This window comes from Crocodylus porosus, unplaced genomic scaffold, assembly GCF_001723895.1.
Source record: "Crocodylus porosus isolate Cpor-Errol unplaced genomic scaffold, CroPor_comp1, whole genome shotgun sequence".
Classification (NCBI taxonomy): Eukaryota; Metazoa; Chordata; order Crocodylia; family Crocodylidae; genus Crocodylus; species Crocodylus porosus.
The window spans coordinates 5764471-5776873 of NW_017728918.1; the positions used below are offsets into that span (position 1 = coordinate 5764471).

The 12403-nt window shown below is 52.0% G+C and overlaps 2 protein-coding genes across 4 annotated transcripts in view; one reads left to right on the forward strand and one right to left on the reverse strand.

The window, feature by feature from the left end:
• EFHC1 (EF-hand domain containing 1) overlaps positions 1-3441 on the forward strand; it is a gene marked incomplete at its 5' end in the record, with an annotated part of 16117 nt that extends 12676 nt beyond the window's left edge. Inside the window, 3 exons of the mRNA XM_019538104.1 lie at positions 206-353; positions 1450-1666; positions 3287-3441. Of these exons, the coding sequence (XP_019393649.1) occupies positions 206-353; positions 1450-1666; positions 3287-3355 (434 nt within the window). The remainder of the gene's footprint in view (positions 1-205; positions 354-1449; positions 1667-3286) is intronic.
• Positions 3442-5614: 2173 nt separating this feature from the next.
• Positions 5615-12403, reverse strand: part of TRAM2 (translocation associated membrane protein 2) — a 45007-nt gene continuing 38218 nt past the window's right edge. For all 3 annotated transcript variants that reach the window (XM_019537179.1, XM_019537178.1, XM_019537181.1), the window contains 3 exons: positions 11727-11870; positions 10428-10600; positions 5615-10092 (listed from right to left, as the gene is read on the reverse strand). In XM_019537179.1, the coding sequence (XP_019392724.1) occupies positions 10019-10092; positions 10428-10600; positions 11727-11870 (391 nt within the window). In that variant the 3' untranslated portion in view covers positions 5615-10018. The remainder of the gene's footprint in view (positions 10093-10427; positions 10601-11726; positions 11871-12403) is intronic.

The following is a 12403-nucleotide window of genomic DNA, read 5'->3' on the forward strand; positions in this document are numbered from 1 at the left end:
ATGTGTTAACTCTCCAGTGCTCAACAGAAATTTATCCTAGGGTCAAGTCTGAAGCCTTCACTCAGTAGCTTGACTCACAGAGTGAGTTCAGAAGGAGTCTTTTCACTCTGAGCCCCCAGAGCAGGGAGCTCGCTTTATCCCACAGGGATAAAGTGCCTTCCCCAGGCACGGAGGTGTGCAAACTGCTGTGTTCTCCTTTGCCCAGTGTTTGGCCACAGGTTCGTCATCACTGATGCTGATGAGTATGTCCTGAATTACGCAGAAAGCAACCCCGACATTTTCCCCGCGGCAGCACTGCAGTCTCTGCAGGATCACTTTGCCCCTCGCCGAGCAGCAAAGCAGGCCACTGAGAGGTAGGCATGGATGGGCAGTGGGTGGAAGCTGGTGAGAACAGGGCCTTATGGCACATCATTTGCTTGCAAGCTGGTTAGAGGGAGAGGAGTGAATTGTTTCCAAGAGCTCCCATGTCCTTTTGTTTGCTGTCCAGGCAGAGGATCTCTCCTGAGCAGGAGCCTACATATTGGCCCTACCTTTGTGGCTCCCGTTCTCTGCCTCTGGCACCTATCGTTTTTGAAGCTCTGATCTTTTGTTTCAACAGTCCTGGGTCTATTTTTGGGAGTTAGGGTGGCCATGCTGTGAGGGGGGAGGGTGAAATGGATGCTTTTGTGGACCCCTTTGGACTAAACATCTATTACGCAGCTTGTTGACTCTCGGGCCCAGGTGCTTCCTGCCAGCCCCCTGTTTCATAGACATTCGGGCTGGAAGGGACCCTGGAGGATCATCAAGTCCAGCCCCAGGCCCAGAGGTAGGAAGCCAGCAGGGATCATAGGATCCCAGCAAGATAAACATACAAAAGTGTCTTGAAGGCGTTCAAAGTGGGTGCTTGAACCGGCTCTGGCGGCAGTCTATTCCATACCATGTTCACACTCATTTTTAGCGAACTCTTGCCTACCCCTCCAGAGTTCAGGTTTCTCCCACAGCCCCGGGGAAGCCACGTCACGGAGCTGAGCTTGGTGCGTCCCAGCCCCAGCGCATTACAGTAGCACAGAGTAGCTCCAGCCACATTGCGCTTGGCACTATACGACTTCATGGAAGGAGACAGCGCCCGCCACAAAGATCTTACCATCTAAACAGATTAGGGGTAGTGGGAAGGGAAACAGAGGCAGGAACTATCTGCCCAGGGTCTCCCAGCAAAGTTGTGTCAAGCATTAGGCCTATAATTCACCTTCAAATCCCAGCTCAACGTCCTGACCGGCAGTCGGAGGAGCCTGTCATCTGGAACAGGCCCTTTGGCACCCTGCCGTACATCTGGGTATACTGTCCAGCCGGACCAGGAATGCAAGTGGCCACCAGACATTTGAGTGTTGGAGCCCGTAAGACCAAGACTTAGATCAAGTCTGCCACGAGGAACTCCCACATCCTGTCATTTTCCCTCTCCTTCCTCTCCAGAGAGTTGTCTGAAACTGGAAGAAACAGGCAGGAGCTGGAGGAGTTAGTTATGCAGGTTCAGGATCAGATGAGGCACCATAACTACCTGAGCAATGGCAGCCTGAGGGAGGCCTTCCTTCACCAGGACAAGGATGGCTCCGGGTTCCTGGACAAAGCAGAGTTCCTTGCCCTCTGCACTCGTTTTAACCTGCCGATCAGCGATGCCCTGGTGAATAAGGTCAGAAGACATGGCCTGCTTTGGCATTCAAGAGGCAAAGCCTGTCCCTTCTTAGCAGGACTTTCCCCATCAGCTTCCCCAATCCAGGCACCATGGAGTTGGGGTGGGTGTCTCTCCTTCTGGAGCACTGAACAGGGGGGATAAAGGGGAAAGGCAGGTCATAGGGGAGCTATTCCATGGCAGCACCCAGGGGTGGAGCTGCCTTCACTTTGTGTACCTTGGGACTGCAGAAGCTGACCTCCCCTACTCCAGAGTGGCTGCCACAACCCATCTCCTGGACTAATCCAGCCCTTTATCACAAAACCCAAGAGGAGCATCCACTGCCATCCACCCGCTTCTAATACACCAGATCCAGTGACTGAAGCAGCAGTGGGATGGGGAGACCTGGGTTCAGGTCCTTCCCCTGCCTGACGTCAGGTCATTTGTCACCGCTACTTCCACCTCCCAGGGAAACTGTAGCCTATTAGGGAGGAAATTCATGCTGGGGTAGGAAGAATTGGGCTCCAGCAAGCATGGTAGTATTTTGTATTGTGTCCTTAGTGGAGCAGGGTCTCCTTACGTCTAAAGGAGTGCCCTTGCCACTAGGCACTAGGAGAGGCAGGTAGAAGGATGCCTGCTTTGTGCATCCTGATGGAGCTGGGGCACGGGCTAGGCCGTGAACAGCTCAGACAGGTCTGTGCATGCGGAGAGACAGACAGCGCAAGGATGCTGCTGCTCCATCATAGGGCAGCAGCTGACGGAGAAAGGGTGGGGCTGGGCTCTACCAATCTCAATTTTAGGCTCAGGCACAGGTGTCAGTCATAAGCTGCCTGCCAGCACCAGTGACTAGGACTTGAAGCACTCCAGCTGGTTTGCCATAGAAGTGCTCCAAGCCTGAGAGGGCAGGTGTGCTGAGTCTTCACCACTGCCACCACCACAGACCGTCTCGAGGGCTAGGAAACCACACACACGCTTGGTTAACAGCGACAGAGCTGTGGTGCCCTCGGTGAGATTTGTGGGACGTCGTGGGCTGCCTCGTAAGAAATAGGACTGACACACACACGTGAGGAGAGAAATATGATATTCCTGGAGCAAGGGCTTCTCAGCAGAAGTGCTGCTAGCTTCAGAGCCAGTGCAGAAACACTCTCCACTTGGGAGGAAGAGATACGAAACAAGAGAAGGTGATATTCCCCTCAATTTTTGTTGCCTTAGCAAACTACTAACATCTCATTTCCTGAAGCCCCCAGCCAATTTGGAGGGGGTACTATTAAATTGTGCTGTTAATTTGCATTGCAGCAAAGTTCCCATCCACAATTGGTGCCCCACTGTACTGGGAACTGAGGGGGCCAGAGGAGACCCCAAGGTATTGGGAAGAGATGATGGTTGCTTGCTGTAACAAAACCCCCCTTTCTGTCCCTTGCAGCCACAGCACGGCTCTTTGTAACTGGGGCTGTGTTAGCACAGTTCCCCACCCAGACCAGTAAACCCAGTTTCTTAACGGGGCTGAGAACCACAGGGGGAGGTCTGTAACTGGTGGAGGTTTCCTCTCCTCTAGCAGCACCCGGTCATGGGCATATCCCTTTAAACAAAATGCTAATACCTGCAACCTCTCATCTCCTTGTACTGCTGTTTCTTCCCTAGCTGATCAGCCTCTGTTTGCACGGGGAGGACAAGATTAGTTACCACGATTTCATCAGAGCTTTCTCTTGACAACCAGGAGCAGCAACACAGCCAGCCAGCCAGGACGTCCCCAGTCAAACTGACCTTTATTAAAACGTTGTACCTCTTGAACGCTTGCTCTCGACTCCTGCTTTGCTTCCTTCTTACCTGCTCAGCCTTTTCCCCACCAGGGTCCCCTTGGTCTCAGCCAGTTTGCCTTCTCTGTTTCACTTGCCATCATAGATGCTGTTTCTTGAAACCAATCTCACAAGAAAAGCTTCAAATAAAATGAAGCAGCATTCCTTACTGCCTCCCCCAGACCATTTTTTTTTTTTTTGAGCACTGGGACCCAGTACCTTTTTTTTTTTTTGGGGGGGGGGGGGATAGGTTGCAGCTGGATAGATTGAGAATTTTAGGTCTCAGACATCCCTGTAGCTAGCAGGGCTTAATATTATGAGAAGCAGAGATTTTGACTATCCTGTTAAGGTATTACTGGTGTTGCCCTCCCTGGACAGAGGCTGGGACCTTGCTGTGTCCATCGCTAGTCTTTGTGCCAGCAGCCCCTCACTCATGAATGCGGCGAAAGGGCACGTGCATCCTTCCCCCTTGAATCCAACACATCCCAAGCGCCTTAAATAGCTGAGCGCTGAAATGAAGCATCCACCAAAGATAACCCTGTTTGCTTAACAGGAAACTTGGTGCTTTGCTCTCATGTGTCCCGAAAGCAACAGACATCCTGCCACCAGCCCAGGAGCTGCCCAGCAGATACAGCGGTGGTTGAAGCTCCTGGAGAATGGACTTGGGATAAGCAGGCTGCCCCCACCCCTCCAACGCTTCACCTGTTCACCTGCCATCTCAGAAACTTTGGTCCCATTCGAAAAAACTTGAGAGCTTTGTTCTAGTCCCCTCTTGAGCGTCAAGAAAGCCATGAGGGGGGGGAAGCCTATGGCGCTGTTCCCATCTCTGCTGGACAGAAGCTGACCCAGAATCATTCATGAACTATATGGCAGTCCATCATTGCTGCCATTGGAAATCCCAAGCACAAATGAAGAGCAGCTGCTTCACAGGCACAGGGAATGCAGGTATCATATCATCTGGTCGGGATGTACAACTCATTTACTTCATCAGCTGCTGCTTCCTCACGCATGCCTGGGATTCCCAGCCGAACACGTGGCAGGTCCCAGCATCATCTCCGCAAGCTGGGCGCTCTTGCCTTTTGGGGCCATGTACACTGCTCCCTCATCCAGCAGGGACTCAATCAAAACCATCTCTGACCCTTCTCAAATCTTAAAAATTCATTGCTCAACCTTCCTTTGAACGTGGTCAGGACAGCAAGGTGAAGAAGCTTGATCCAAAGCCCGTCATAACCCCCCCTTCCATCAAAGGCAACGGTGCAGTGAGGCAGGGAACGACCAGATGGTATCTACAGTTCTGCTAAGAAAATGCAACGGGCTCAAAAGACATGTCCCCATGGCAGCTACAGAAGGTGTTACCCACACAAAGGTCTGCATATGCTGCTACTTGCCCAAATGTCGAGCAGGTCAGACTGTGCCTACCTCTGACACACTCAAGACAGCTGACCTGTTACACTTCAGCAACACACACTTGGCTTGCAATACACAGGGATCCTGGTTTTCTCTGATAAAAACAAACAAACCCAAATTTTCTGATTTAAAAACGGAATTGGGAGTTGTGGTAGGGAAGATATCTTTTCTTAGACCAACCAGATTTTTGCAAAAAAAATATCTTTAATTGCAAGCTTTCGTGCACAAACAACCTTCCTCCAGGCATATGAGAAAAGATTGTAAAACTTATCCTGGGTAGAAATAAAAGTTCATATTCATAGAAAGTTGAAGGTGGTAAAATTTCTGGTTTGGAACCGTTCATTTTATATGCAGATTAGGCTCAGAGAAAAGCTGGAATGGTCTCTTTACCTCAAAGTTGTTTGGAGGTAAACAGGATGTTGTCATGTTTCCATATAAAGAATTTTTTTTTGCAAAGATCTAGTTGGTCTAATAAAACATATTGCTTCTACCACAAGCCCCAATTCCTTTTGCTTCTAGACCAATACAGCTACAACCTGGATACCTGATTTTAAAAGGTAACCCCAAATCCATTTTTCTGTGATTACAATAAAATGCCACTACTATATATAATTAGTGGCATTTAATTTCAATCACAGAAAAAATGTGGATTTGGGGTTACTTTTTGAAAATCAGAAAATTTGGGATTTTTTTTTCTTTAAATCAGAAAAAAACAGAATCCCTGATGATAAAGCATTAGCAAAATGAAGAGAAAATGCAGACGCGGTTATGAGCACATTGATGATACTCTATGCCTTTTATTTAGTTATTTCAGAAAATACTTTTGTTGAGAGTTTGTCACAAAAACTCCTTAACAAAAAAACAAAAATCCATACAAAAGTCTTCTTAAGTGAGTGGGGGGGGGGGGAATGAAACAAATGGGATTTTTTAAAAAGTCTGAAACAATTATCCGAAACAACAAAATAGAAAAGAAATTTGCACGACAGTATAAATATGGAAGAACAGAGTTTTCCTTGAGTTTGATTGTTTGGTCCGTGGAATTAAATGGATGGAAAAAAGAGGTACGTATACCCAATCTAGCCTTTCCGCCTTGAGTTCTTCCCTGCCTCTGACAAAGAGCATGCACATGGAGAGGGGACCGAGGGGTACAGGTGATAGCTTCGCTAGCCGACTACCCGAGCATGCCACCTTGAAGGTGACAAAGGAGCTGGCAGAGCCAGACCATTGCAGACCCCTACTCCAGGGCAAGAAGTCAGCCGAAACTGGGGACTCCACCTCCAGGAGCTTCATGTATGTTAGACAAAAGTCAGATGCAGCTGTACCTCCAACCTACAGGGACGAAGCCCAATCTCCTGGGCACCCCCACTGCCATCCAGGCTGGAAAGTCTGCTCAACATTGGGGAATGGGAGAACTTGTGTGGCAAAGACAACTTTAGAAGAACAAACAGACTTCACTTTAATGCCCAATTGCGCAAGGAAGATTCATTCAATGAGCTCTTAAAACAATCGCTCTCTGCACAATGCTATTATCTGCCCCATCTATCACGCTGGTGAGACACCTGGGACAGAGGAAGAGAGAGCGGGTGCTTCAAAGGCTTTTTCCATGGCTCAGGCCAAGGGGCAGGTGAGGCCCGCTGTGTTCGCGCAGCTTGACCATGTCTCAGACCTGCTCCTCCAAGTGTTCGCAAATAGCCGTAAGTACTCCAACCATGATCCAAGTAGGTTATTGCACAACCCAGGAGGGCAGAGAGGGATGCTGTAACACTGAATTACGGATCCCCCACGTTGGTGGAGGAAGGGCACTTGGATTATTGCAGATGTGCACCACGTTGCAGGATGCAACCCAAGAAGAAAACCCATCTGAGAAGGTGGTTATCCCCCCCCCCTTTTTTTTTCCCCTGGCACCTTTGCAGGTGAATTGATCCATGCTAGAGAATTTAAAAGAGTATAAAATCTAACCTGGAAGAAAAACGATTCTTCAGAACAGAAAGTCTTGTTCTGGGACAAAATGCAAGGAATTTAGAGCTAGTTCCTGCAAGACTGGAAGGGGGAGAGTTATCTGGATGGGAGCCCTCTGCATCACCTGAACCATACGATACCAGCGGTAAGACAGCCAGGGCTGCATCGCTGCTGGAGCTCTCCAGCTTAGGATTGCACATCAACTTTTCTAGCAGGACCAGAGGAAATAGGGAAGGGTGGGGATATCCCCCTCTATGGAAGACACTGTTCAACAAGTAAAAAAAGGCATAGAAAACAAAGGGATTCTTCCAACACAACCTGTCCCTTTTACTGGTGGCTCTGAACATATGCGCACTGTAAGTAACGTCATACATACCCATGGAGAGCTGGAGGAAGGGGTGTAGTGATCAATACAGTACAAAGGGCAAGAGTACAAAAGGACTATATGGCAATGTAAGGCACTTGGTTTACAGAGAACAATGAGCTTCTTTGCGGAGATGCAGGGTGTTACAAGAGGAAAAGCTGCCTGGGGTGCAGAAGGAATTATTCAGCAGCCTGGCTGGCTTGCACTGCACAAAAGCCACCTTCAAGCATGGGAAGCAGGTCCCTCAGCAGGTGCAAAGCCACCGGCTCCAAGTGACACCAGCCGATGCTTTGGAGAAGTCCTGCCAAGCAGTGGTAGCCATGTGGCTGGAGAAAGGGGGCAGGGGTGGAAGGGAGTGCTGCGCTAAGCCGAGGTGCTCAGCACTTGCATTTTTCAGCTCCCCCTTAGCTGGTGTTAGCATCCACCTTGTATCCCATAATGCTGCTCTCCAATTGCCAGAGTCCCCTCCGCCCAGATGATGAATTTGTTAGGAAGAAGCACACCATGCACCCAGCAAGGGCTCAGGGCAGTCACAAGATGCAGGACCAGGAGGGAGACCTCTGGGAGTCTGCAGGTGGCATTGCTCACTTGAAGCTCAAAGGTTACCGGAGGCAAGGGGAAGGGATTTAACCCGAGCAGCTGCATCAGGTGCCCAGACCCTTTCTCCCCAGCCCTGGATGTGGCCATCAGGAGGGAGAAGCATGGCTGAGAAGGCCTGAAAAAAACCCGTGAGAGCTGCAGTCGGCTCCTGAAAAAAGCACAGAGGAGAGCGTGGGCAAGCGCCACACCCTGCAGGGAGACTGGCACAGACGAGCAAAGAGGGATGAGCCAGGAGCATCTTGCGTCATATATTCCCACCAGGTCGCTCGCCCCTTAGGAAGGAAGGGTCAGCCCTGATTGCTACCTGAATTGCTTGGGAAGCAAGTCCGCACCTGTGCCCCAGCCCACCCTCTGCCTCTCCCCTCCTGCTCCGGGAGCAGCAGCACTCCCGCCACACTCGGCCAAGAGGAAATACTACCGAACAAGGTTGCAGTAACACGCAACGTGGAACCAGCTTTGCCAAAAAGGAAGCACCCGCCACGGGAATGGAAACTCCCAATTGCTTTGCTGCACACAGGGGCAAAGCCCGGCGACCGGGAACTCCCGCAGAGGGAGGACGCAGCAGAGCGACCGGGCCAAGTCTTGATCAACACATGGCACGGGAAGAGACCTGCTGCCTAGCGGGTTGGGATGGGCCTGGCAAGAGGAGGTCAGCGGTGAAGCCGGGGGTAGCGCCGGAGGGGAGTCCTGGGTGTCAGAATGGTCCTGCCTGCCGCCATCGCCTTCCAACACCACGTGCAAAGAGGGGCTGATGAGGAAAAGTGGTCTTCGGAAACGTGGCCTCTGAGGTAGATTTGAGGAGATTTCCATCCAACCTGCCGGGGTGGCGAGAAGGCTGCCGTATGGCGCGGGTAAGGTGGGAGCCCTCCCTCACCCGTGGGCAAGTCTATGCCGATTCCCATCCCATTCATGGCTCAAACGGAACGACGGGGCTGGGCTTCGGGAATGGGATGGAAACCTGGTTGTGTTATAGCACCTTGGTGGATACAAGCCCGGTATCCTTGGAAGAGGAAAGGGGGCAGAGAAGGGAAGGGCCAGGCTGGGATGGCAGAGGCACTCGGATGCCCAAGGGTGGAAGGGTACGGCTGCGTTAACCCTACCCGGACAGCCATTCTCCTGGACGCTGCACAAAAGCTTAGGACCGTGATGCCCCAACGCCACGTGGCGCGTCCCGAAGGCTGCAGAAACGGGATTATCTTGCTGGTAGCGGAGGGGCTCAGGCGGATGCCACCTGAACCCAAATTTGGCCTGAGCTACTTCCCTGGGTGCAGCCATCCCTGCCATAAAGCACTGACAGTCAAGGGACAGAGGCGAAGCCTGGTCACCGTGCCACTGAGGAGGGGGAAGGACAAGTCAGGACTGGGCTCAGCCAGTAGCACCAGCAGGTCCAGAGGGGCTGGTGTGGGGATTCCCTTCCAGCTGCAGAAGCGGGCGAGATGGGCAGATGCTGGGCAGGTGCCTTGGTGGGGAGACCAAGCAGGAGCTGTTCCCCAGTCTGTCACCTGCCCAGCTCTCTAGGACATGACCCAAGCCAAGGCTGGAGGGGCTGCTAAACACAGCTAAGGGCACACTGCAGCCTCCTCTAGGGAGATGCTCAGTCTAGAAATGGGGTGCCTTCTGGATCCTGTGAAGCCTGCTCGAGGCAGGACAGGCTCACCAAGAGCTCCAGAAGATGCCACAAACTCCCAAGATCTGGCTGTAGTCTCCCCCCATGTCCAACAGTAGCAGTCACTTGGACTACGTTTGCAGCAAGTCAGCCCCTGGAGCCACAGCTACCATCCCTCCAAACCACGAATCCAGGGAAAAATAGAGTTGGTTGAGGGAAGGGAGCAGGGAGGAACCTGTTGTGGAAAAGGGATCGCATATCTGGAGCTACCTTGTGGTGCATATTCATTTAACACCCCCCCCCCAATAATGAATGGAAAGAGGGGGAATGGGGGGAATTGCACGATGGTTTATAATAGGATTGAGAGGAAGATGAAGGCTGGAGCTTTGTGTTGGGCTCCTATGTAGGGAGGAGAGATTGGTTGGGGGGTTGGTTTTATTGCAATGGTCTGAGAGAAGAAGAGAAAGAGAAAAAAGAGCGTGGAAGAGAAGAGACAGAGAGATAGAGAGCAGGCGCGAGCGTAAGCTTGTGAAGACAATGTGTTTTCAAGCCATCCAAGATGGCACCTGGGGCTGGAGAGCAGAGGGCTGGTGCTTAGTCCTGATCTCTCACCCTCCAGCCCTGCAGACCGGCCTTTGGGTCTACGGAGACTTGAGCTTCTTGGTGCGCGGCGAAGTCCCGTTCTCGGCTTTCACCACACCGTTTTCATGATAACCTGGGGGCAGGGGAAGGGGAGTGCAGCTGGTCACTCAACATGAAGGGGACTGGGACTATCCATCCTAGAGAGACAAGCCCAGGGAGGGGTGCAGATACCCAGGACTGTTTCAGCTTTCTCTGTGCTGGCCCCACACCATGCCTCCACTGGTCTTCGCACACTGAACAGGATGAGGGTGGTAGCTCCTTGGTCCAGCACTGCAGCACATGGGCTGCGAGGGAATGCAGACCCGATTTCTCTTGGGTCGTAGCCCATGGAGCTGGCCTGACTTCAGCTGGATCATCCCCATCCCACCGCCCTTGCCCTGCTGTTGGCAGCGCCGACCAAGCGCTCACCTGACTCCCTCTTGAGGGGCTTGGACTGCTGTTTGGTGATGGTGGCAGAAGCTGCGGCCCGCTTCCTGGCGCTCTGCTCGTTCCAGTACTCCCGCCAACGCCGCAGCTGGAAGTGGATGAAGCGCCACATCATCCAGGTCTGAAAGAGGCAGACCACGAGCAGCACGCCCATCCTGAAGGGTGCGGAGGAGATGCAGATTGAGAGTGCAGCAGGGAGGCTAGCACCCGAGCAGAGCCCCCGGAAAGCTGGAGGGCCCCATGGTCACCCTGAACCTCACCAAGTCAGTCCCCAAGCTATTAAGTGGCCTTTTATGCCCCCAAAGGCCACAGAGAACTGGGAACAAGTGCTTGTGGGACTCCCCAAACCAATTTTTTGTGGAGAGGGAGAGTCAGGTACCAACCAGCATGAACATGAGCCTCGTTGGCAGCTCAGGCTCCCGAATTATCACAAACATCTTGGTCCCTCCCCACCAAGACCCCTGCACAGATACCAGGGAAGACAGCGACTGCTGGAACCACACAACAGGGTGCTAACGAACACCAAAAAGCTAAAAGGAGGGTTTTTATACTCTGCCCTCTCTCTCTGGTCTACAATAAGTCATTTGAGTAAATCAGTCCTAGATTTTATGGCCCACCAGGACTCTTACGATAATCTATAGCAACCTCCTGTTAGAGACAGGATAGAGAACCTCATCAAGCCTACAACATCTGACAGTGCATCCTTTCACAAGGTCCTGATTTACACACTGGTTGTACTGAGGAATCGTCCCTCCTCCCCCACTATCTGTGACAACAGGCAATGAGGCATTTCCAGACAAGCTCAATGCAGTAAAGTGACTGCATCCCTTCAAGTGCAATGATGGCTAGAAAAGAGGCCATGCACCAGTGGTCTCTCTCTAGAAGAGGGATTTGCCATGCCCCTTCATATCTGCCGATTTGACTTGCCAAATGAAGGGTGTGTTTGCTCACAGGTTTTCCCCCGCTACTGTTCAGCTGAGGCCCACGACAGCCTAAAACTCAGCACACTCATGCACTCAGGACTATCCCCGGTCAGCAGGGTCCTTGTTGCAAAGGGCAGCCCAAGCAGAAGAAATCTGGAGTTTCAGATCCCTACACAAGGGAGCTGAAGCTCAGTAGAGGAAAAACAAAACTTTGCCCTGGGAGCCACACAGGGCAGTCACTACAGCTTTCTTCTGCTTCCTTCCCTTCCCAACAACATGAATGTATGCCCGCAACACCAAGAATCTCCCAAGCTACAGGCCACAAAGTCGACGGAGAAAGCCCTTGGCAAAGACCTACCTGAGCAGCAGGGTGTTGAAGTTTCCTTTCTCAGGCTCAAATGTCTGGTTGTCCTCCCGCGCCAGCCCAAAGGCTATGACCAGCACCGAGAGGGTGAGGGTGAAGAGTCGGGTGATCACAAACACAACAGCCCAGGCATTAAACCTGTGTGAAGTCAAGTCAGCAGAGTCACCAAGACAAGCATCCCCTTGCCAGGACTTCCCAGGCAGGCTGGCAGGTCATTTCAGCAGCTGGACTCCTCCAAGGAGCCCGGGACAAGGTGTTTTGGGGGGCTGGTGAACCTTGGGCCGCTTGTCCTACGAGGTAAAAGCTCATCCAAGAGCTGCCCCAACCACCGCTGCCTCAGTGAAGGCCCCGCTGCCTAAAAAGGCCACAGAGTACAAGGACCCAACTAGTCACTTGTGAGGTCAATTAGCAAGAGGAAATGCATGAGGCTGGTGTTGGTGCCATACGACTTCCTGGGCAAACCAGAGGGGGGCTCGAGCACTCTCCAAAACACTCTCTGTTTTGATTCTGCAGGGCTTTCTGCTACGTCTACACCAGGACCATGGCCACCAGCACTCAGGATTGTCCAAGCCTGGAGCGATCTAGGGTTGGATTCTCTGATGCCCACCATACTACATCCCCCATCCAAGCAGGGAGCTCTCAGGTTATTTCTGCTGGGATGGCAACAGAGA